Source organism: Gymnodraco acuticeps, unplaced genomic scaffold, assembly GCF_902827175.1.
Source record: "Gymnodraco acuticeps unplaced genomic scaffold, fGymAcu1.1, whole genome shotgun sequence".
Taxonomy (NCBI): Eukaryota; Metazoa; Chordata; class Actinopteri; order Perciformes; family Bathydraconidae; genus Gymnodraco; species Gymnodraco acuticeps.
In genome coordinates this window covers 1-24103 of record NW_022991262.1, presented here as the reverse complement: position 1 = coordinate 24103, position 24103 = coordinate 1, and the positions used below count along the sequence as shown (strand labels likewise).

The window sequence follows — 24103 nt, the reverse complement described above, 5'->3', positions numbered from 1 at the left end:
TTAATGTATTAATATAAACCCTAAATAAGTGGCGACTAATAATTAATATACCATGACAAAGGAACACACTTCAACTTAAACACACAAAAACAATCATATCCTTAGGATCTGTTTTATACAAATTATTCTGGTCTCAAATTACTGATCAGATGGTTGCAGACAATAGTTAATTTATTGTAAAACAGTGCAGAGGCTTAAAAGAGCACATTGGACGTCGTATTAGGGGGCGTTGTTGGAAAAGTAAGGCACTGAAGTCTCGGGTGGAGCGTCTCTGCAATCTTTGGCCTTCAATGAATCGGCATGCGTAGAAAGTGCTGGTGGTTGCAGAGATGGGGAGGGGCATTTTTAGTCCTGGCAATGAGCAGGAAGGGTGGTGAACGTGCACGATAGGGAGGAGGAAGCATCTCTTGATCTGGAAGTCCAACAAGGCCTGGAGAAACACAAAGAAAAGGTGTTGCATTAAAATAGCATTCATCAGCAAACTTCCATCAAAAATCCCATGACTTAATGTCTCATACTGCTATACTCTACGTACAAGTGGGAGGAAGAGGAGCTCTTTCTGTTTCATGAAGGCATCATCACAATCAGTCAGGTTCATGTTGAGGAGTGTGTGCTCAGTCTTTCACACAACGTATGGAAACACCTGTGAGAAGAAGAAGAAGTGCACAGAATATAAACAGAAGCCCAGCCCAGGCATGCTATTTTTATACAGATATATTTTCCCATGTTTACTCAAAGATCATATTTACCAGTGTTTCTCTGGTCGTTGCTGTTCCACTTAGATCCAACCATAGCAGTAGGATAACATCTGTGCAGGTTTCCTTATAGAGGCGGAAGGTGGAGGTTTGACCCCAGCTTTCTGTGGGGATCTTCAGGTGGAGGAGGTGTCTTCAGGCGGCTGGCAAAGGTTACAGGTGGAGGTTTGGATGGCAGTAGTGTACGAGAGGTGTAGGTGCTGGTTCAGGTTGCTGACAGAGGCTGTGGGTGGAGGTTCAGCCGCAGTTGGCTTCAAGAGGTGTAGACGTAGGTGCACTGGCAGAAGCTGTAGGAGGAGGTTTGGCTGTCAGCAGTGTCTGTCAGAATCTACATATGGAGGCGGTGGCTGCAGGAGAAACTGGTGGTGGTTGCTGAGATGGGGTGGGGCACTCTTAGTTCTGGCGATGAGCAGGAGGGGTGGTGAAGGTGGTGGATGTGGAGGAGGAGGAAGCATCTCTGGAACAGAGCTGTTGTAAAAGGAGTTGTCCTCAGGGCCCTGAAGCAGCTCCTGGTAGATCTGGAAGTGTAAGGTGTTGCATTCAAATATAATTCATCACCGAACTTCCATTAAAAATCCCAATACACTCAGAGTGTTGTTAAGAAATCTCATACGGAGCTCTCTCGTTTCATGAAGGCATCATCACAGTCAGTCAGGTTCATGTTGAGGAGTGTGAGCTCAGTCTTTCACAACGTTTGAAAACACCTGTGAGAAGAAGAACAAGTGAACAGAATGTAAACAGAGAGCCAGCTTTAATAACACAGAAATATGTTTGCATATTAACTGAAGGACTATATCTACGTGTGTTTCTCTGGTCCTTGCTATTCCACTCAGGTCTCCACATGGCAGTAGGATAACATCTGTGCAGGTTTCCTTATAGAGGCTGTAGGTGGAGGTTTGGCCACAGCTTTCTGTGGGGATCTTCATCTGAAGACGACCACTCCCCCAGTGGTCGTCTTCAGATGGCTGTAGGAATCTGCAGGTGGAGGCGGAAGCTCAGGTTGCTGACAGAGGCTGTGGGTGGAGGCTCGGATAGCAGTTCACTTCGAGAGGTATAGGCACTGGCAAAGGCTGTAGATGGAGGTTCAGCCATCAGCCATTCAACAGAATGTGCAGTTGGAGGAGATGGCTGCAGGTTGCTGACAGAGGCTGCAGGTGAAGAGTGAGGCAGCAGTTTGATGCTGAAGCTGCTGGTAGAGGATGTAGGCAACAGAGAGACAGAGGCTGCAGGTGGAGAGGAGTCTGTCATCTCACAGGCTGCAGCTCAAGGCTGATGTTTTGTCTGGTAGAAGTAACAGGTGGAGGCTGGAGGGTGGAGCAGGTGTTCTGGCAGGTGATAGCTGTTGCTGTTGAGGCTGAAGCTGGAGTAAGAAGACTGTTAACAGAGGAGCAGGAACTGATTCAGAGGAAGACAATTCATCAGTGGTGAGATACATTAAGATCAATGAAAGTAAACTTAACTCAACTAAATACTAACTCTTAACACTAAATACTTATTCTTAATACTAAATACTTAAACTTATTACTAAATACTTAAACTAAACACTAAATACTTATACTTACTACTAAATACTTACTCTTAACACTAAATACTTAATACTTAATACTTCAACTTAGTACTTAAACAGAAAACTTAAACTAAACACTTACTCTTAACACTTTATACTTATTACTAAATACTTAAAATGAAAGACTTGACACTTAATACTTGTGCTTGGCACTAAAAACGTAACACTTAATATGAAATACTTCAAACAAATTACTATAACTAAAAACTTAAACTAAACACTTACTCTTAACACTTTAGACTTATACTTATTACTAAATACTTAAAACTAAAGACTTAGCACATAATACTTATGCTTGGCACTAAAAACGTATCTCTACACTTAATAAACTTCCCAATACACTCAGAGTGTTGTTAAGAAATCTCATACTGCTATACTGTACGTACAGTGGAGCTCTCTCGTTTCATGAAGGCATCATCACAGTCAGTCAGGTTCATGTTGAGGAGTGTGAGCTCAGTCTTTCACAACGTTTGAAAACACCTGTGAGAAGAAGAACAAGTGAACAGAATGTAAACAGAGAGCCAGCTTTAATAACACAGAAATATGTTTGCTTATTAACTGAAGGACTATATCTGCGTGTGTTTCTCTGGTCCTTGCTGTTCAGCTCAGGTCTCCACATGGCAGTAGGATAACATCTGTGCAGGTTTCCTTATAGAGGCTGTAGGTGGAGGTTTGGCCACAGCTTTCTGTGGGGATCTTCATCTGAAGACGACCACTCCCCCAGTGGTCGTCTTCAGATGGCTGTAGGAATCTGCAGGTGGAGGCGGAAGCTCAGGTTGCTGACAGAGGCTGTGGGTGGAGGCTCGGATAGCAGTTCACTTCGAGAGGTATAGGCACTGGCAAAGGCTGTAGATGGAGGTTCAGCCATCAGCCATTCAACAGAATGTGCAGTTGGAGGAGATGGCTGCAGGTTGCTGACAGAGGCTGCAGGTGAAGAGTGAGGCAGCAGTTTGATGCTGAAGCTGCTGGTAGAGGATGTAGGCAACAGAGAGACAGAGGCTGCAGGTGGAGAGGAGTCTGTCATCTCACAGGCTGCAGCTCAAGGCTGATGTTTTGTCTGGTAGAAGTAACAGGTGGAGGCTGGAGGGTGGAGCAGGTGTTCTGGCAGGTGATAACTGTTGCTGTTGAGGCTGAAGCTGGAGTAAGAAGACTGTTAACAGAGGAGCAGGAACTGATTCAGAGGAAGACAATTCATCAGTGGTGAGATACATTAAGATCAATGAAAGTAAACTTAACTCAACTAAATACTAACTCTTAACACTAAATACTTATTCTTAATACTAAATACTTAAACTTATTACTAAATACTTAAACTAAACACTAAATACTTATACTTACTACTAAATACTTACTCTTAACACTAAATACTTAATACTTAATACTTCAACTTAGTACTTAAACAGAAAACTTAAACTAAACACTTACTCTTAACACTTTATACTTATTACTAAATACTTAAAATGAAAGACTTGACACTTAATACTTGTGCTTGGCACTAAAACGTAACACTTAATATGAAATACTTCAAACAAATTACTATAACTAAAAACTTAAACTAAACACTTACTCTTAACACTTTAGACTTATACTTATTACTAAATACTTAAAACTAAAGACTTAGCACATAATACTTATGCTTGGCACTAAAAACGTATCTCTACACTTAATAAACTTCCCAATACACTCAGAGTGTTGTTAAGAAATCTCATACTGCTATACTGTACGTACAGTGGAGCTCTCTCGTTTCATGAAGGCATCATCACAGTCAGTCAGGTTCATGTTGAGGAGTGTGAGCTCAGTCTTTCACAACGTTTGAAAACACCTGTGAGAAGAAGAACAAGTGAACAGAATGTAAACAGAGAGCCAGCTTTAATAACACAGAAATATGTTTGCTTATTAACTGAAGGACTATATCTGCGTGTGTTTCTCTGGTCCTTGCTGTTCAGCTCAGGTCTCCACATGGCAGTAGGATAACATCTGTGCAGGTTTCCTTATAGAGGCTGTAGGTGGAGGTTTGGCCACAGCTTTCTGTGGGGATCTTCATCTGAAGACGACCACTCCCCCAGTGGTCGTCTTCAGATGGCTGTAGGAATCTGCAGGTGGAGGCGGAAGCTCAGGTTGCTGACAGAGGCTGTGGGTGGAGGCTCGGATAGCAGTTCACTTCGAGAGGTATAGGCACTGGCAAAGGCTGTAGATGGAGGTTCAGCCATCAGTTATTCAACAGAATGTGCAGTTGGAGGAGATGGCTGCAGGTTGCTGACAGAGGCTGCAGGTGAAGAGTGAGGCAGCAGTTTGATGCTGAAGCTGCTGGTAGAGGATGTAGGCAACAGAGAGACAGAGGCTGCAGGTGGAGAGGAGTCTGTCATCTCACAGGCTGCAGCTCAAGGCTGATGTTTTGTCTGGTAGAAGTAACAGGTGGAGGCTGGAGGGTGGAGCAGGTGTTCTGGCAGGTGATAACTGTTGCTGTTGAGGCTGAAGCTGGAGTAAGAAGACTGTTAACAGAGGAGCAGGAACTGATTCAGAGGAAGACAATTCATCAGTGGTGAGATACATTAAGATCAATGAAAGTAAACTTAACTCAACTAAATACTAACTCTTAACACTAAATACTTATTCTTAATACTAAATACTTAAACTTATTACTAAATACTTAAACTAAACACTAAATACTTAATACTTAATACTTCAACTTAGTACTTAAACAGAAAACTTAAACTAAACACTTACTCTTAACACTAAATACTGTTCCCTGATCTCACAGCGTATTGTAAATGGCTACTGCCTGAGATCTAAAGCTGTGGTTGTATTACATGTGCCAACTGCTAGGACTGTATTAGGAAATACAGCTTTTAGATGCGCAGCGCCGCTAGCATGGAACAGTCTACAAAAGGAATGGAAGCTAAGCAGTTTGATTCCATTTCATGTTTTTAAAGCTAGGATAGACGCTATACAATCAGAAAATATTGGTGTCTGTAAATGCTACTAGTATACAAACTGTAGTATCATATAATGTCCTTTGTTTTCTGTCATGTTTGTATTAATGTTTGGAACTAATTGAAACAGGTCACCATTGTAAAAGAGGTCTATGATCTCAATGGGTTTTATCTGTATAAATAAAGGTTTTGAATTTAATTGAATTGAAATACTTAATACTTAATACTTCAACTTAGTACTTAAACAGAAAACTTAAACTAAACACTTACTCTTAACACTTTATACTTATTACTAAATACTTAAAATTAAAGACTTGACACTTAATACTTGTGCTTGGCACTAAAAACGTAACACTTAATATGAAATACTTCAAACAAATTACTATAACTAAAAACTTAAACTAAACACTTACTCTTAACACTTTAGACTTATACTTATTACTAAATACTTAAAACTAAAGACTTAGCACATAATACTTATGCTTGGCACTAAAAACGTATCTCTACACTTAATAAACTTAAACTTATCTGCCATACTTTAAAAAAAACTAAACTAAACTTAAAGCTACAGTATTATTAGACATGTCAGCTTATGAGAGTGTGTCTTAGTGCTTTGCCCTTTTTGCTGGTGGATATTCGGGCTCTGGTTCACCCGAAACATCCACGTTGTAGAGCGGAGGCTGGACTCCAGCACCGTAGGACACGTCCACATGAACCAGACCGTCTTCATCCACTGTCTCTGTGAACATCGGACGGTCCAGTCGCTCCCACAGCTTCTGCTTGATACGACGACCCAGACCCAAACTATATGGACGCAGGCGACCGTCCGGGAACCTGAGAGGAGAAACACAAAAATAAATCTTTATGATGAAGGAAAATAGAGAGATAGATTTCTAAGAGAGTGGAAACTCTGTAAATGAACTGACTCATTTGTGACGCAACGTACCTCAGCATGTTATCCACAACTTCATGGTAGATGAGCTGGTACTCCTCGACTGAGCGGTTGTGGATCCTGATAGGGTCTTCGAGGTGCAGGGGAGCATTGGAGGTCCGGGGGCTGGAGGCCACATTAGAGACAGGTGGCAGGTCAGCAGGTTTAGGAGGAAGAGCCGCGGAGGTCTGCTTCCTTTTCTGGGGAAGGTCTGCAGAAGCAGCAGGGCGCCGGCGCTTTGTATGTGGCACCTGGAGAAGGTCAGCAAAACACGAGAGGATGTCAGACTCTAGTAAACTTCTTACTTAACAACATACTTTTATCATTTTACAAGAGGAAACATCTACATCAGATGCAGAGGATTACTTGAAATGTGAGTATTTGGGGCATTAGTCCTGTACAATGGACCTTCTCAAACTATTTAGTATTGACAATATACTCCACTATGTGTTTACCTTTTTGTAAACCTGTCAAACAATCTTGTGGATTAAACTGTGTACAATTTCAAGGAACAGAGTTGAGGATCAGATGTCTCACCTGGTTGTCCCTGCAGCAGGGACACTGTCTGCAGACTGCAGGCCTCCTCTGGCGGGCAGAGACTCTCCTTCCTGTCTGGTTGTCCTGCGGGAGGACGGGCACTCGACCCTGCAACAACACACACTCATGTTAGGATGAGGCTCTACAAGTACATGCAGGATGGACCTTTTTCAAGTATGTTGTCATGTCGTAGTATACAAATCAAATGTGTTATAGTTTTATGTGCTGGAAGATTAACTTGCCAAAGATGGATGTGGTTGTTGGATAAAAATCATAAATGAAGAAACATGAAACATAATCAAAGTCTGAAAACCTCCTCAAGACGAGACAGGTCCGGTAACAAAACAAGAGCCACCTTTAGGCCCTCATGTCAGTTAATATTGTGCTTTAGTGACACATATGTGACGTGATTACAATGTTATATAATAAGCATATGTCTGTTTATTGTTTGAACATATAATATTGCACATGTATATGATGGAAATAATGCTAAGTTAAAGTGAGTGACTTTAATTAGCTTGATTCAAAGTTACAATATGAATGTATTTCAGCTTGAAGCTGGGTGATATAGCCTAAAAAGTTAATATAAATGATTTGTATTAGATACAACATTTATTTGTTAATATTGTCATATAGCCTAGTTTTGATGAATGCATGTGTATTTTTGGTAGTTTTTAATGCAAAGATGTATTAATTGAGTCGTCACAGTATACTTGACCTTAATCTGATAGTTACACTGTTTAATGGTAGGCCTACTTATCGTTACAGGAGACTAAATGATTTGATAAACATCAGTAAACTGTGAGGTTTCTGAAAATGTCGACGGCAAAGCACATTGGAAACAACGGGGACTTTCAACGTTATGAAATCTTACATTTTCCATAATTAAAGTGTGTTTTCTCGCTGTAATAACTCTCAGGGGTTCTCTGACTCTTGTCGGGATGTAAAAAGACTTGAGAAGAAGCGATAATTTGGCAGAATCGTCGAGTGAAAGCGGAGAAAATATTTTCGTGACCGTCTTCAGGTAGTTTTCAGGTTGTTATGGTTTAAATATTGATCCGATATTGACGCTAGTCCTGCGTCAAACCATAGCAACCATGGAATCCTCTACGTCCATTTTGTAAACATAAATATTGAATCTGTAGATATATAACTGGTATTAAACTGGAAATGTATAACACGCAGCTTTCAGTTTGCTAGCTTAGAGATAAATCACAATGTGCAGCAGAGACAAATATCAATACATGGTTTATCGTTATCTTTAACCTAAAGACGAAACCTCTATGGAAAGAAATTATGAAAACACTTGTTATTGAACTATTAGTGGTTGGCCTACGTACCTGTTGATGTTGTTGTTGGTCTGATCATTACTCAAATACAGCAAGTTGAGCTAATGAAACATCTGATCTCAAATGTAAAGTACAATCAGCCTGAGATGAAGTCCATGTCTTCATATGAATTTACAGATCTGAATGCTTCCAGTGTCTGATATAAAACGTGTTTAACTATAAATATATAAATGCTTACGTGCTGTGATTTCATTGCAATCATCATGTAAAATATAAACTAGACTTTGTTTATATTTTCCTCTGAGTGAACCATACTGTGGCAACTGGACACAAGGACCTGTGTTTTGTTAAGTAGAACATTAAAGACAGAGTTTGTCTCTTTCATGATTGTTTTTTTGACAAAAGTTTCATGTGAAGATTTACACTAATTTAATCTCTGTACATTGCCTTTTTTTGATATCACAGGGCAGGGCTCTTCCTGGGTGTATGGCCTTCCTGAAGTGGGACAGGAGACAACAAGAACAACACAACCAGTGTGATCCACAGCGGTCAACACCTAGCACCCCATTATATACACGTGATTGCTTTGATATTGAATTCAATGAAAACACCTCTATTAAATAATCCTGTGTTCTGTGACATACTTTACCCTCAGTGATGTGTTCAAGCTGAACTACTTCCAAACAATGTTGTCACCAGGAATCTGTTTCAACTGAAAGTATTTGTAACAACAAACAAATGTAATTCCTTCTCCATCACACAAACAGAAACAAGAAAATATGTGTCCAGAGGGTGGCGCCAGAGGACAGGCTGAGTTACTAAAGACCAAATGGTTTATCCTGTGAAGGAGCTATACACCAACTTTCACTGTAGTCAGTTTGCAAACATTTAAAAAATAAAATGATTATCAATCTTGTAGTTCACAATAAAAATGAATGTATCTACAAACAAAAACGTTTTAAAAACGTATTTAAAATGGGATGTCAACTTGTGAGTGTGGTACAATTGGTGCCACACTGCTGATATATTAACTATTACTTCCATGGACAGTCGATTACAAAAATGATGTGCTGGTTATAGCAAGGGGTTATATTATGGCATTTTGTTTTAATCATCCTTCAAGATAAAACCACTAAGTAAATAATGAAATAAAGACAATGATCATTTTTAAAGAGCATACATTTATTTTTTCAAAAGGTAACTCCTGTAAAAGGTAATTATACAAACATCTAAAAATGAAGAATGAATGCAAATCAAGAATCTGGCTCTTTCCAGAGAAACTTAAGAAACAATACCTGGCTTGATCAAAACAGCTGCCACTGAATTGCACTTTATTACCGTCTTTAATACTATTAATAGTAGGTACAAATGTACAAAAGTCTTACAAAGAAATAAAAACAGTATAGAGCATGAGAAACAGACTTACATTTCAACACTGCCAGACTGAAAGGTTGTTCCACAAGCAAACTGACCCCCTATTCCATCATTCTTAAAACATGGCAAATAAAAATCAACACAAAATCCTGGTTCCCTAGTTAGGGATTACTCTTTTAAATCCATCCATCCTGAGGGAGGGGGGGGGGGCATGGACCAAATTCCAAGCCAATCTATTCAATAATTGTCAAAATGTGTCACTAAAAACAGAAATGGTCAACCTCATAGTGACAGAGGAAGGGGATCTACCCATCCCTCTGGGGTTCAGCACTGTCCATCAAATAGTTGAGCCAAACTGTTGGCAGGCTAAACAATTATTGATATTGAACCTGCACATGTACATTGGAGTTGTAACTAGTAATTGACCAATCAATAGGTGCATCCAGAGAAAAAAATACCAACTTCTTTGATTATTGATGTATCCTTTAAGTAATTATCCATGGAAAAAATGCCAGAAAATGCAGTTTTTAGATCTTGGCTTTTCTCTGTTAAATATTATATTAAAGTCAACATCTTTGGGTTTGGACCATAGGTTTGGACTCAACAAAACATTGAATCACTTGGACTTTGAGTCTTTTGAGGTTGTTCCTTTTTTATTATTTTTGGACAATTTATTGAACAAACAGTTTATCGTAAAAGTAATCTGCAGATTACTAATTAAAATAATAATTAGTTGCAGCCCTAATATAAACACTTAAATACTGTGTTCAAGTGTGGACACTACACTTTCTTTCCCCAAACCATCTCCATCTTCGCCACATGGGCCTTGGATGATTTGGAGAAGGTGCTTTTAACCACGTTGAGAGGAGCAGATTTACCGCTGAGGTAGACCTTATTGAGACACGAAGGAACCCAGGACTCCTCTTCCTCCTCCTTCCCTACAGCTTCCACTCCTTTCTTCTTGTTCAGGGTACATGAATGGGCAAAAATGTATCCCGTCATAAAGGCGTCGAACCCGGCACGGTGCGATCCTGAGTCGGCGTTCTTCTTCTGCTCAGTCTTGGACGATCTCTCGCTTAATTTTTCACTTCCTCCATCTTTTGTTCTGCTTTCTTCACCACCATTTGTGTTGGTTTTTGCGTTGTCATCAGTAGTGGGTGTTATTTCAAGTGTGTTGTCTTGGCTCACTCCGTTCCCCTCGATGTCTGTTTTCTCTCGTTCATTCTGTTGGGTGTCCATTAGAGACCCTTTTTCTGAGGATGACTCGGCCCCTTGCTTCTCATCTGGCGTTTCTTGCAGATCCACCGCCATGTGGGGGATTTTGTGTTGAGGGGCACCGTCTTCCGCTGCCTCGCCTTTACCTTTCCTTTTTTCTTTACGTCTCTTCCTCTTAGGCGGTGGCTGCAGGAGAAACTGGTGGTGGTTGCTGAGATGGGGTGGGGCACTCTTAGTTCTGGCGATGAGCAGGAGGGGTGGTGAAGGTGGAGGATGTGGAGGAGGAGGAAGCATCTCTGGAACAGAGCTGTTGTAAAAGGAGTTGTCCTCAGGGCCCTGAAGCAGCTCCTGGTAGATCTGGAAGTGTAAGGTGTTGCATTCAAATATAATTCATCACCGAACTTCCATTAAAAATCCCAATACACTCAGAGTGTTGTTAAGAAATCTCATACTGCTATACTGTACGTACAGTGGAGCTCTCTCGTTTCATGAAGGCATCATCACAGTCAGTCAGGTTCATGTTGAGGAGTGTGAGCTCAGTCTTTCACAACGTTTGAAAACACCTGTGAGAAGAAGAACAAGTGAACAGAATGTAAACAGAGAGCCAGCTTTAATAACACAGAAATATGTTTGCATATTAACTGAAGGACTATATCTGCGTGTGTTTCTCTGGTCCTTGCTGTTCCACTCAGGTCTCCACATGGCAGTAGGATAACATCTGTGCAGGTTTCCTTATAGAGGCTGTAGGTGGAGGTTTGGCCACAGCTTTCTGTGGGGATCTTCAGGGGGAGTGGTCTTCTTCAGGTGGCTGAAGGTGGAGGTTTGACCGCAGTGATCTGTCAGAGGGCATGGCGTATATAGAGGATAAGAAATATATCCACAGAGACCTGAGAGCAGCCAATGTCCTGGTGTCAGAGAGTCTGCTCTGCAAAATCGCTGACTTTGGACTGGCAAGAGTTATAGAGGACGACGAATACTCTGCCAGAGAGGGTATACTTTTTCTGTTTGAATGTCCATTGTTATTTTTCAGTATTTAGCTGACTCCCAGGGGGATACTTTTGAAAAACCTAAAATAAAAATCGAAGTAGAATTGATGAACTATGTGTGTTTCAAGAGCCAGACTTTTGGTTTCAGTTGCCAGTTCCTCTACTTTTTCAAGCTAAAATAAACCACTCAGTGACCAACATAGGTTTAAACCATTCTTTCTCCTTTCATACTAACACCAGTCTAGTGTGTGAAAATGTATCTATGTGTCATCATAAACCTGATGATTACTGACCTGGAACCAGGAAACACTGAAACTCCCTTCATAGGAACATTACAAATAAACGCAGGTTTTTATTCTGACCTTCATTTACATATTCCATTGCAGTATGGGTCATACACGTGGAAATATGGAGTTTTTTTCCATTCAGCAGATGAATTTGATTTGAATTTAGATACTAAATGAACGGCATATTTAATGTTTTTCAGTGTCAGTTTCCTGAACATACAAGAGCCACCATTCACAGGCTTTTACTGTAAGCAGAATTAATGGCGTTTATTAGTTGTGACCTTTAGCATAGATTTGCAGTTTTATGGCCATACTCTACCAACTCCTTGGCCTAGTAGGCTATGACTGTCTATCACTAAGCTGATCAGTGCAGTAAGGTTAAAACATTTTCAGATGTAAACAACTAATGGCAAAAGCAATTATGATGAGAGCAAATCATTTGGCATTTCAAAAAAATTTTATTTCAGTGACATCTTATGCACTTATCTGCAAAAAACGATTTTACACACATTGATAGTGTAACTTCATGTGTTTTGCATTTTGTAACAACAATTTTCATAGAAAATTCAGTAATGATTGGTTTATGGAAGATTAAAAAGATACAATTTAATCTTCCCAAAGTTGTCTTACTGGATTAATGGTCAATGGTTTTGAAGAGTTTGATTTTCTCCTACAGTATGTTCATGGTAGCACAAAAGCCACTGAGCCAATGATCATGTCAAGCAGCTGGTTTTGTTAGATACTAAATGAACGGCATATTTAATGTTTTTTACCATGTCATGCTCAGGAGCCAAATTCCCCATCAAGTGGACGGCTCCAGAGGCCATCAACTACGGATCCTTCACCATCAAGTCAGACATCTGGTCCTTCGGAGTTCTGCTCTATGAGATTATAACATACGGGAAATGCCCCTACCCAGGTAAAAAAAAAAACCTAAGTAGCCTATTTGTACTACTTATATTATTTGAATTTTTTTTAAACTACAGTGTTATGATCTTTGAATAATGCACAAAATACCATTAAATAACTTGCGTAGCTTTACTTATAACGAACAATTTGACTAAGACAAACGTGGTGACTACAGTAAAAGAGGTTTCCACAATACTGGAGTCATTGTGTTTTGAATATCTACCGTCCTCTACTGGTGATTCTTTACTCAAGCTAATGACTACGTGGCTATATAGAGTATGTGTGTTGTCCCTCTAAACCAGGGGTGTCCAAACTTTTTTCACTGAAGGCCACATACAGAAAAGCATATAAAGGGTTGGGCCCCCCACCAGAGGTGAGGTTTATTGCCTCATAAGTTAAGTTATAAGTTAGCAAAATCAATCAAATGTAGGTAAATTATTCTTGATAATTGAAATGCTTAAAGAGAAAAAAACGCCTACATCACAGCTTTCCATCGGGTTTCATTTATTTAGTTACAAAAAGTGTTGACAACTCATCTCTTAAAACAGAAGCCTCAGATTGCTTATAATAAGGGGAAAGAGGAAAGGTATATTTGAAACTTGATATGTAAGTAAGTTATTGGGCGTTTTTTTATCAACTAAGATTTGTTAGAAAATGTTTTCAACTTTAATTGACTGAATTTATTTGAAAATTGGTTACATGAACACACGAATACTACTGTGTCATATACATATATATTTAAGAAGTGCAATATAAGAAAAGCACAAGTTTCAGATGTGGGCCATATTCCATTATGCTTTTACAATTAGCTGAGGGCCAATTTAAAATGGACAACGGACCGCAGTTGGCCCCCGGGCCGTAGTTGGGACACCCCTGCTCTAAACAATCCTAGATTCTCACCTGCATGCCTGCCTGTGTTCTCCTCAGGTATGACCAAAGGAGAGGTGATTTCCTCGGTGCAGCGCGGCTACAGGATGCCTCAGCCTGACAGCTGTCCTGACGAGCTCTACGCCATCATGACGTCCTGCTGGAAGCACAAACCTGAAGACAGGCCCACCTTCGAGTACCTGCAGAGTGTCCTGGACGACTTCTACACCGCCACAGAGGGACAATACCAGCAACAACCATAGAGAGGGACACTTTCAGCCAGAAATTATATTTGGAGCTGCTTTGGATGTGTTGTTATAGTTGTAATATTTTGTATATACCAGACTAATGTCTAAAGCCCTAACAATCTTGAAATGTGCTCCTATACATGTTTACAATGTGTTTCTTATATATTTGCTGTTAAGAACATTTCCCTGGATTTACCGTACTGTACTATTCAAAGTGTATGTGCTATTCCAGTACCTGACCATCTCAAATTCAATGTATGTTTGAAAGGGACAGAACAAATAGGTGACATTATACATAAGAGTTTGCAATGCTAGGACACAATGTCTTTATTCCTGTCCAAAAAGCTGCCTAAAAGAGACTGGATGTGTATATAATGTGGCAACAATTGAAAAAGGGCCATGCTGTATTTACGATTAGCTGTTTGACTTCACACAATCATTTCTCCTTTTATATAGTGTAAATGACTGAATTTCACATTTCATGACTTATTATTTCGTAAGCTGCTCTAACAATGTTCTTCAATCTCTAACAAAATATTCTTTAATCATTTTCTGTTTGTTAACTGTTTCTTGAATATCCTGATCATCTCTGAACCCCACTTCATATTGAAGTTATTTAGCATTTGTTTAATTGTTTAATTGGTGTGAATATGTTATCTGTATTATTTCAACTGTACATATATAGTGGGCTATTATATAATTAAATGTCTGGCTTTGACATATTGTGACTCTTGGTATATTTGGTTCATATTTAGAATTCACCTTAAATGTAGAGGAAAAATAAACTTTATTTTGGAAAATTGAAACAACACGGTTTTTATTTATTTAATACGCATTTCAATGATACTTGTTGATATTTCAGATGAGATTGTGGAAATGTTGTATTGGCTGAAATAGCCGTAATTGCAGTAATTACATTTTGTGTCAGATGTCTTTGTACATTTGGCTCAAGAAATTCCGACATGATGAATTACTACACTGCAAAAACTAAGCCTAAAAAAACAAGTAAAATAAATAATAAAATGAGTAATATATTACTTAATATAAGAAAAATTATCTGCCAACAGAACAAGAAAAATTCACTTGCCAAGACCTTCTTAAAACAAGTAAATATATCTAGCCTAAAAATATCTACATATATCTTAAAACGAGTGTTTTTAAACCAAAAATAAGTACATTTGAATTGATGCAAGGAAGGAATATAATCTTATTATAAGGAAAATGTGCTTGAATTCAGCATATTCTACTGCTATTGTCCCAAAATTCTATTTTATGTTAGGCAACATTTCTTAAATCCAGTGCAGCTTCACTTTAAACAGGTATATTTGTCTAGATACAAGATAAGATTTAAGAATTATTTTCTTAATATGTAGAAAAATCTACTTAAATTCAGCATTCGGTGCTATTCTTAAAATAAGGCTAAATACCAAGAAACGTAGAGACAAAACCTTCAAAAATCTTTAATCCTATCAAGATATAAACTTTGACTGCTTGCTTAAAGAAAAATGAGTCTCAAATGATTTCTTTTAATGTTTTTATTGTTTTCAAACTGCGTAGTAAAGGTCAGTCATCAGATATGTCTTTAGAAAAAAAGAGAACATTCTTTCACTGTAAAATACAACACAAGTGAAATCTCATGACACTTTTGACTCAGCGAACAATTTTCAATAGGACTATAAGTATGAGGGGCCGCTAGGGACATTATTCAGAAATACCGTTCACTTACACATGTGAAACACTCTCACACACACACAACTGAAACCAAAATAATTTACAAACATATCTAAAAATCTCTCATATACACATATGAAACGCTCTCACACACATGACATCCAAAGTTATTCACACACACATGTGAAACGCACGCACTCACACCTGAAACTCTCTCACACACGAAACGCTCTCCCACAGATATGAAACGCTCTCACACATGAAATGCACTCATATACACATGAAATGCAATTTCAGTATGTTGTGTGAGAGGGATTTCAGTTGAATCTGAAGGCATCTCGGTTGAAAAGGAAGTCGTTTAAAAAAAAAAAAACTGCGAAGAAGCGCACATTTCTAAAAGGCGAGATGCCTTCCGTTTCAACTGAAATCCCTCTCACACAACATATTGAAATCGCATTTAATGTGTATATGAGTGCGTTTCATGTGTGTGTAAGAGCGTTTCACATGTGTGTGTGTGTGTGAGGGCGTTTCAGGTGTATGCGAGTGCATTTCAGGTGTGTGTGTGAGTACGTTTCACGTGTGTGAGTGCGTTTCATATGTGAATAACTTTGGATGTCATGTGTGTGAGAGCGTTTCATATGTGTATATGAGAGATTTTTACATATGTTTGTAAATTATTTTGGTTTCAGTTGTGTGTGTGAGAGTGTTTCACATGTGTAAGTGAACGGTATTTCTGAATATTGTCCCTAGCGGCCCCTCATATATAAGTGCCCTAATCACTTATGAACTTTTTCCAGTCGGCCATAGCCTTTTTGTATGAAGTAGTCATGTCACGGTCGTGAATGGCGTCCAAGAGGACTTCTGTCTGCACCACAGACAGGAGTGTTGCAATGCACTTAGGATAGGTGAGGTGAAAGGTGTAATAACATGCCATGAGATACATCACGCTTTCATGAATGTCCTCTTTTGGGAAGATGAGCACGGGCATGGTTCCAATGGCCAGTATACAGTTGGTTTCGCAGATGATGACAACAGGGCTGGAAAGTGGTCGTGTCTGAAGAAAGGTGTTTGGGTCTTCTGCAGACTGACACAAAAACAGACAAAGAAATCGTCACAAAAAGGGAAACAAATATGATCACAACATTTCACTCTTTGTATCGACATGAGAAAATTCTTATACATTTTCTTACCTCAAGGACGTGGAGCACAGCCTCACTTGCGTGCCTTAACTTCTTGGGTGGGGCCATAGGTGATGGGAACATCTCTGGTAAAGCCTTCATCATGGCAATTGAGTGCTTTACTGTTGAAAAAAAAAGTGTCATTCCGTTTCCTGCAGTCAGTTAATAAACAGACATGGTCAGAGATAATAATCACCTTTGTCAAGCTGCGGAGGCCTCATGAGCTTTTTGAAAACTCCATAAAACTGTGCCCTCTCACAAAAGGTCCCCCACCGGGTCTTAAGTTCCGTTAAGAAGTGGGAGTTGCCTTGATTGAGGACCCGCCGTAGTTCATCCATTAGCTAAAACAACGAGAGAGAAAATATGTAGAAGAAATATTAAAATCTACATTCCAAAGGTTAGTAATTCGTCTCATAACTGCATTTCCAAAAAAAGATTAATATGTGTATAATGTGATTTAAATGGTCACTTAACAAAAATATGCACATAGAAACATGTGTTTTTTTGCAAATGTATGTCTTATGCACACACTATTTTTAAATACGTATTGTGGACCAATAATACTAACAAAATAATGTTGTGTGTATCAGAAGCACATTTGTGAAATTAGTTATTTTTAAATAAGTGGAGGGTTTTTATATATCTATGCAGAATAAATATTTGTATTCAATAAGCATATTTGAGTCATTCATTTATAAATAATGAGACAGATCTGATTTAATTGTCACACCATTTCTCATTTCAAATTTGGTCTAACGTTATCTGAATTAGGAAGCATAGTTGTACAACATTTGCTTACATGATCCAGTTCTCCAAAGCAAGGATAAGCTTTAAGAATCTTGGAAGGCCTGTCCTGCTCCTTTGTAACATCAGAGTCAATGAAGGCCCTTCTCGCTTGGATTTCGAGGTCCAGGAGCTGAGCAACATCCATCTTGTTCGGTCTGGCCTTAGTTTTATACATCGCCTGTAGAGTCTTATAGTGTCTCGCCTGGGTCTGTGGGCTCTCCGTTTCTGATGCTAGAAAACATAAACCCCACTATTTTCATTTCTGATGTTAAAGTTGAAATGAGACATTAACACACAAACAGCCATAGTGACTGACACAGGGCAAACATAGATGAGTAATCTTGAATAAAAAAGGGTTCTAAAATAACTTATTGATATTATTAAATTTTCTTGAAGAGATTTAACTATCTACTATTTCAATTTATGTACTTACCACATAACTGTTCAGCCTCCGGGGTGCTGCATCGAGATGGTGGTGATCTCTCCAAGATCAAGGTTGATGCGGTGGATTCATCAGTCTCATCAGTGTACGTCTCATGGCTGCTTTGAAAGCTTAAACTCCTAGGCCTCTTTCTTGAAGGAGTTGAACCCTGCTTCTTTTTGGGGGTTGTCACATTCTGGACCCTTTTCAAAAGCTGCTTTTTCACAGTTTCCTTACAAGACAGACATACAACAGGTTCTGTTATAACTCACATAAAACAAACTTGTATCAAACAAAATACACCATACAAGCAGTTGCACAGAGCTCTTATTGAACTGGATAAAACACATCACTCCCAGTTTGATAGGCAAATGATTGCAGTGCTTTGTCTGAACCATGAGTTGAAAACTTGAATAGTGACATACCCACTCAGCTCTACTGGTTTGAGATCTGTCCCGAAGCATTGGGTAGTACTCAAGCAGACGCTTCGCCATTACAGTGAGTTCACGGCTGCATGGATAGTTAAAGTCATCCCCAGCTGCTCTTTTAATGGAAAGCATGCTTGTGACTGTATTCCTGATTAATCGACAGCGAAGATCTTTGGAAAGGACGTAGTCTCCTTCTTCTCCAGCACGCTGCTTTTCAGAAAAGGTGCTTCGTGATTGCTCCAATTCTGTGTCTGTGTATAAGACATACAGTGGACTGGGAAGCTGTACGGTTCTGCTGGCACCATGTTGGGGTTGTGGGCTTTGAGAGGAGAAGGAGGGTTGAGAAAAGACGGGGGATGGAGAGGGGTTGGGGCAGGAGGAGGAAGAGGAGGAAGAGGAGGGAAACAAGGAAGGTTGGGGGTAGGAATAGGGCTGAAATCACAAGTCCCATGGGAGGTACTCGGTCTACACAGGTCTGTCTCCTGGCCCTGTATAAAAGATGCATATATATATATATAAAATGGTATTTACAATGAAAAGAGCACTACGCTGTGACAACAACAAAAATCAACACAACCAAAAAACTCCACTTCAAATAACTGCATGATGACTAGGAAAGGCTTACTTGGTAACCGGTTTAAAGTCCCTCAAATGTTAGAATCTGGAATTACCTCATTTTCATCATGATTGAGTCTCCAAATGGTTCTTCTTCTTCTGAAGTGCTCAGGCCCGGGAAGGAGATCACGCAAGTCCTCCTTAGAGAGGCTGGGCAGCATGTCTGTGCTTATATTAGCAGCTGAAAACACATTTAACCACACAGTTAATAATAAGGTAAAAAGCAACTAATAACATATTTATCTAAATACATAAAATGAAAGAGTAATGTACATTTCTGGCTGGCTTCACAAGATTTTCTTTAACATTAAAAAATGTATTGCACTTACTTATAATTGATTGAAAAAATTGCTGTTACAATAGGTTCATCCAGAGTTAAAGTTATTTTGGCCAAATGAAAATGCACCAGGGAAATGAATAAACGAGGCATGTTGTTAGGATAAATCCATAACACAAATGTGTAAAATCTCATAGGCTATAAAAGTTATACATTTTCAGCATATTTTATAGTACAATAAAACAAATCTTGATGTTTAAGAGCAAACACAGTTAAACTTATTTTCAAAACAGTGTCTTTACCTTGAAATCTTTATTCAAATAAGCATAATTTACGTCCCAAGCCTGCTTATATCCAAAGGACAGTGTAGTTTCAATAGCCTGCACTGCACTATCATACAACAACGCATTTGTAAATGCTGTCTACAACAAAGAAGGGCGCCAAAGATGGCTATGCTAGTGTACAACAAAGAAGGGCGCCAAAGATGGCTATGCTAGTGTACAACAAAGAAGGGCGCTAAAGATGGCTATGCTAGTGTACAACAAAGAAGGGCGCCAAAGATGGCTATGCTAGTGTACAACAAAGAAGGGCGCCAAAGATGGCTATGCTAGTGTACAACAAAGAAGGGCGCTAAAGATGGCTATGCTAGTGTACAACAAAGAAGGGCGCCAAAGATGGCTATGCTAGTGTACAACAAAGAAGGGCGCTAAAGATGGCTATGCTAGTGTACAACAAAGAAGGGCGCCAAAGATGGCTATGCTAGTGTACAACAAAGAAGGGCGCCAAAGATGGCTATGCTAGTGTACAACAAAGAAGGGCGCCAAAGATGGCTATGCTAAATACTTTACTGTCAGTTGTGGAAGGCTCATTTGCTTCTTGACATTATTTCTGGCAATAAAACAGTATCAACTAAAATGTTAACCACGATTTGTCGATTGTGCAGTTATTAACAGCTTACAGTAGATATTAGCTAAGTTAACTAGATATGTAGCCAGCCTAGCTAAGTCCAACCGATTCAAATAATGTAAAGCTTGCTGGAGAGGTGCAGTATAAAATACAAAATTACATTACCTTTTAATGCTGCAGTTGCTATAGGATCCAAGCATGTGATATCTCTTCCATTTTCATCCATGGCGTAGTTTTAATGTTCAATCACTTGCAGAGGTTCAGTCTTCTGCCTGAAGAAAAGCTAGCCAGCAACGTCCTGAAGCTAGGTGCACCTGACCTAACACACGCCCTTAACGGACCCTCTTCGCGGTTCCCATTGGAAGGTACCATTTCTTAAAGAGGGGTGACAGAGATATTTTATATGTTGCAAATATTAGGAATATTAATAACTGATGCGGTCATAGGTAACATTTCAAACATCTGTTTCTAGATGCACATCATTCCACAAGTTATTCCCAGGCATTATTATGACGTGTATATATATATATATAGGAAGACGACTCACCGGCCTCCCCCATACAGCTAGAGAATGTGATAAACCCACTTCATTAGTTATTTTCCCCAACGTGTACATGGCCTGCTGCAGAAACGTTTTAATATAGTTAACTTTTGGAAGATTTCACGATGCTTTGGCGGTGCGTTATCTGCTGCGTTTTTATAACTTTTTCACTGAAATTATTATTGAGCCATATTAATCGACTGCACAGTCGCAGCTCTGACTTCAGGTTGCTCTGTGGCATTGATGGATGCACTGAGGAATATAGAGTGTACAACTCATTCTACCATCATGTAAAGAGAAGACACTTTCAACATCTTCTTGAAGACACCAGACCTGGCGACGCCACACGTGGAGATGAAAACCGACAGGAGGAAACCCAAGGACCGCAGCAAAAAGTAAGTAACGTCTGCTAATTCAGCTAAGATTGTTAGCTACAGTGTTTTGGGCCACGTGGCCACTCGGATACAGGGTTAGTTTCGTACATTGTGTGATGCTACAGATAGCGTTAGCTATCTCTTAAAGAGCACCTTCGGGGGAGAGCATTGCAAAACTGGCCCCGGTAATGGTACAAATCTCAACCTGTCGTTCAATGGACAGCTTCCCCCCCCCCCCCATCTATGTATATACTCGCATTTTAGACTCTGTTACTAACTGTATATCTGTAGACTTGGTATGTCTTAAATGTCCGGTTAGGATGTATTAGAACGAAATCTAAAATGAAAATTGTAGAAAATTGTAAATAAGCAATCTGTATGTAAAAAACCACCTGTATGTAAATTGTAAATAAGCCATCTGTATGTCTTATATGTCTTAAATGACATGATGAATTGGAAATGGGGGACCCTGATGTAAACAAGACGAAAGTCTTTCTCTGGTCTGCATCCCCTTAACAATTGTATGTTTTGAGCTGTACTGTACTGTACCCAATATACAAGCTGTTAATAAACTTTTCAATCAAAACTTTTCAATCAAGCCAATACTGATCAGCCACATTTAGTTATTATAAATCCCTTAGCATTAACTAATGAATCTGCTAGGCTACAAGCAGGCGGCATCTGTCAACCATATATTTTTAATTCAGCAGTTAGCTATGTAGTGTTTTTGTGGGGATGAAAAAACCGTTAAAAATATGCATTACGTTGGTGTTCGGCCACAGTTACTAAAACAGTAAATCACAAAAATTATGGTTTTCCACTTTTTCACTCTGCAATATTCTGCAAGGTGCATGCATCCCTGTCAGGATCTGCACATGATTTGTTGAATTCACAGTTTTAGCAAATCAGAAATAAATCTCAAATTCTTTACCCACTATTAAACTTAAAACAAAAATAAATAGATTTTCAGATTTGATTAGAAAAAAAAGTTTCATGGTTTTGTTTTCTGGACTGAAAAAATGTAATAAAGAGTGTTACCCAGACAATGGATAAAGTGCTACGGCTTACAGTTAATAATTGTTGCTGAAATAACTCTTACCCCCAAAGTTTGTTTAATGTGAAAATAATCTTAGATAGAAAGGAATTACATATTTAAATTGCTCTTTTAGTGAAGCTAATTTTTTAATTTTTTACAATTTCAAACAATCTTGTTTCTTTGATATGTTGTACACAGGACAACATTCAACCCGATCAGCTTCCAGCCGACTCCAGCAGCGAGGATCAGAACCTTCACACACCTGACTCAGTTGAAGAGCAAATGGGCATCGACCAAGATGGAGCTGTCACAGTGCACCAAGTATGTTTTCTTTGTTGTTGACTATCTACTGAAAATTAAGGGCTGCTAAATAAAGGTCAGGCCGATATAGTAGTGGCTAATATTGGCCTAGCATATCATTTATATATCAATATTATGTTGAAATATTTCATTTAAATTCACCAAATGATTCATAAAACATAGAGGTATATGTGAAGATGTATTTCTATGTGCTGTACTAGCAAAACTAAATGAACACATAAAGAGTTAGAATGGCTTATTGTCTTGTTGGAGTACTAATGTTTGATATGTTTTGGTCAGAGTTACAAATATTAATTATCTATCTTTGCTCACCACATGTCACCAGTTTTTTATCATCAGATGTGCATACATTTAAAGATTATATATTTCTGTCACATTGAGTAATGTTATACCTGCAAATGTCAAGTTACTACATTTTGTATTGTAGGATCTGACAACACATGCCACTGCCTTTGTTATCAATGCCCGATCCAAGCATCGTCTGTCACAGGTAAAATGCTTCCTATGTAACCTTTTTCGACTAAAAGCATTATGCCCATGTGTGATCTGCTTCTCAGAACATATTAACAGGGAAATATTTTGTGTGCGACAAAGAAATGCAAATGAGCATTTATTATCCAGAAATTCAAGCCATTCACTCTGACTAACCCAGTAAGGGATTTCCCATATTTATTACAATTTATAACAGACACAGTGTAGCCATATATTAAGTTAGACCTAGTTTTCTTGAGAACCAGAGCACAGTATTTGGCTACCTACTGTACACAGTTAGCAGTTAATAGTGGTTCACTGATGGCCGAGTTCAGTTTAGTGCTTTGTTATCCACTTTACTGTTGTGTCTATGTCATAAGCAAAACTGTATATCACATAAAGCTACAGTGATCATGATAATGTTTACCAACATCAAAGATTGATCACATCGCTTTCAATCTCTCATTTTCAGAAAGGCATGAATGACATTGTTGCTGGGGTACAGCAGTATCAATCATCACTATTGGACAACCTCAGGACGCAGATGAAGGAAGTTCTAAAGAAGAATTCAGGAAGTACAACCAATCAACTTGGAAAGATGCAATGGATATATTTGACAGTTTCATTGACCCCTTTGCTAACGTTTCAACAACATTTCGCCAGAACAGTGTTATTAGGAAGCAGTTTTGTTGTGTGGATGCAGAGGAAATTCCAATTGCTCGAACCATATGCAGGAAGAAACGTGGAGGATCAACAGATTTTGTCATCAAAGACAAATTATTTTATTATGTACCATTAGTCAAAAAGTGTAGAGCAGTTCCTATTACATCCGAGGATTTTGACTATGATTGAAGAGGTACCCCAGAGGTGCAGTGAAGGTTTTTTTTCATGACCTTGTTGATGGTTCTCTTTTTAAAATCTCATCCCTTATTTTCAGAGAAACCAAATTGCACTGCAGATTATTCTGTATACAGACGAAATAGAGATCTGTAATCCACTAGGATCCTTTTCATCAAAAGAACAAGTTGTTAATGGTGTACTACACCCTAGGAAATATAAATCCAAAATACAGGTCTAAGCTGGCTGCTATTAGGCTACTTGCGATGGCTAAATCAGCAGACCTCCGTCAATCTGGTGTAGATGTAATATTGAATAGAATAAAGGAAGACATGGATGCATT

General features: G+C 38.9%; 5 protein-coding genes and 1 long non-coding RNA gene across 12 annotated transcripts; 2 read left to right on the top strand and 4 right to left on the bottom strand.

Moving 5' to 3' along the window:
• Positions 1–156: 156 nt before the first annotated feature.
• Positions 157–4208, bottom strand: LOC117562043. Of its 3 annotated transcripts, none has more exons than XR_004571479.1 (4): positions 4051–4208; positions 750–1273; positions 536–643; positions 157–430 (listed from the first exon to the last, which is right to left on the bottom strand). It is a non-coding gene; the product is annotated as an uncharacterized LOC117562043 (long non-coding RNA). The 3 variants fall into 3 exon arrangements; XR_004571480.1 differs by lacking the exon at positions 4051–4208 and adding an exon at positions 2692–2866; XR_004571478.1 differs by lacking the exon at positions 4051–4208 and adding an exon at positions 2709–2866.
• Positions 4209–5827: 1619 nt separating this feature from the next.
• Positions 5828–7840, bottom strand: LOC117562040 (uncharacterized protein C22orf31-like). The gene is made up of 4 exons (XM_034239804.1): positions 7811–7840; positions 6724–6831; positions 6202–6437; positions 5828–6089 (listed from the first exon to the last, which is right to left on the bottom strand). The coding sequence occupies exons 1-4, from the start codon at positions 7838–7840 to the stop codon at positions 5861–5863; spliced, it is 603 nt and encodes a 200-aa protein (XP_034095695.1). The 3' UTR covers positions 5828–5860.
• A 2095-nt stretch (positions 7841–9935) lies between these two features.
• Positions 9936–12777, bottom strand: LOC117562041 (target of EGR1 protein 1-like). Of its 4 annotated transcripts, XM_034239807.1 has the most exons (4): positions 12648–12777; positions 11244–11437; positions 11071–11164; positions 9936–10958 (listed from the first exon to the last, which is right to left on the bottom strand). In XM_034239807.1, the coding sequence occupies exons 3-4, from the start codon at positions 11119–11121 to the stop codon at positions 10167–10169; spliced, it is 843 nt and encodes a 280-aa protein (XP_034095698.1). In that variant the 5' UTR covers positions 11122–11164; positions 11244–11437; positions 12648–12777; the 3' UTR covers positions 9936–10166. The 4 variants fall into 4 exon arrangements, with proteins under 4 accessions (XP_034095698.1, XP_034095697.1, XP_034095696.1 ...); XM_034239806.1 differs by lacking the exon at positions 12648–12777 and having other exon boundaries at positions 11244–11478; XM_034239805.1 differs by lacking the exon at positions 12648–12777 and having other exon boundaries at positions 11261–11478.
• On the top strand, positions 11181–14626 carry LOC117562042 (tyrosine-protein kinase Lyn-like). Its single transcript, XM_034239810.1, has 3 exons — positions 11181–11591; positions 12662–12793; positions 13711–14626. Exons 1-3 carry the CDS (start codon positions 11450–11452, stop codon positions 13911–13913), a joined length of 477 nt encoding a protein of 158 aa, XP_034095701.1. The 5' UTR covers positions 11181–11449; the 3' UTR covers positions 13914–14626.
• Positions 14627–16284: 1658 nt separating this feature from the next.
• Positions 16285–18067, bottom strand: LOC117562045. The gene is made up of 5 exons (XM_034239813.1): positions 17967–18067; positions 17547–17764; positions 16944–17088; positions 16760–16869; positions 16285–16653 (listed from the first exon to the last, which is right to left on the bottom strand). Exons 2-5 carry the CDS (start codon positions 17706–17708, stop codon positions 16342–16344), a joined length of 729 nt encoding a protein of 242 aa, XP_034095704.1. The 5' UTR covers positions 17709–17764; positions 17967–18067; the 3' UTR covers positions 16285–16341.
• A 2407-nt stretch (positions 18068–20474) lies between these two features.
• LOC117562044 lies at positions 20475–23815 on the top strand. Of its 2 annotated transcripts, XM_034239811.1 has the most exons (4): positions 20475–21116; positions 22330–22452; positions 22880–22942; positions 23396–23815. In XM_034239811.1, the coding sequence occupies exons 1-4, from the start codon at positions 20847–20849 to the stop codon at positions 23720–23722; spliced, it is 783 nt and encodes a 260-aa protein (XP_034095702.1). In that variant the 5' UTR covers positions 20475–20846; the 3' UTR covers positions 23723–23815. The 2 variants fall into 2 exon arrangements, with proteins under 2 accessions (XP_034095702.1, XP_034095703.1); XM_034239812.1 differs by lacking the exon at positions 22880–22942.
• Positions 23816–24103: the final 288 nt, after the last annotated feature.

Coding starts and splice junctions, on each gene's coding strand:
- LOC117562040 (XM_034239804.1), bottom strand. CDS start 7,840: ATGGACGTAGAGGATTCCATGGTTGCTATG. Junction 6,832..7,810: donor AGGATTCCATGGTTGCTATG/GTTTGACGCAGG, acceptor GTGTTGTTGCAG/GGTCGAGTGCCCGTCCTCCC. Junction 6,090..6,201: donor GTTGTGGATAACATGCTGAG/GTACGTTGCGTC, acceptor TTCTCCTCTCAG/GTTCCCGGACGGTCGCCTGC.
- LOC117562041 (XM_034239807.1), bottom strand. CDS start 11,121: ATGAACCTGACTGACTGTGATGATGCCTTCATGAAACGAGAGAGCTCC. Junction 10,959..11,070: donor TGAAACGAGAGAGCTCCACT/GTACGTACAGTA, acceptor TTACACTTCCAG/ATCTACCAGGAGCTGCTTCA.
- LOC117562042 (XM_034239810.1), top strand. CDS start 11,450: ATGGCGTATATAGAGGATAAGAAATATATCCACAGAGACCTGAGAGCA. Junction 11,592..12,661: donor CGAATACTCTGCCAGAGAGG/GTATACTTTTTC, acceptor TGTCATGCTCAG/GAGCCAAATTCCCCATCAAG. Junction 12,794..13,710: donor CGGGAAATGCCCCTACCCAG/GTAAAAAAAAAA, acceptor TGTTCTCCTCAG/GTATGACCAAAGGAGAGGTG.
- LOC117562045 (XM_034239813.1), bottom strand. CDS start 17,708: ATGTATAAAACTAAGGCCAGACCGAACAAGATGGATGTTGCTCAGCTC. Junction 16,870..16,943: donor GCCTCCGCAGCTTGACAAAG/GTGATTATTATC, acceptor TTTTTTCAACAG/TAAAGCACTCAATTGCCATG. Junction 16,654..16,759: donor CTGTGCTCCACGTCCTTGAG/GTAAGAAAATGT, acceptor TTTTTGTGTCAG/TCTGCAGAAGACCCAAACAC.
- LOC117562044 (XM_034239811.1), top strand. CDS start 20,847: ATGCTTTGGCGGTGCGTTATCTGCTGCGTTTTTATAACTTTTTCACTG. Junction 21,117..22,329: donor CCCAAGGACCGCAGCAAAAA/GTAAGTAACGTC, acceptor TGTTGTACACAG/GACAACATTCAACCCGATCA. Junction 22,943..23,395: donor CCAAGCATCGTCTGTCACAG/GTAAAATGCTTC, acceptor TCTCATTTTCAG/AAAGGCATGAATGACATTGT.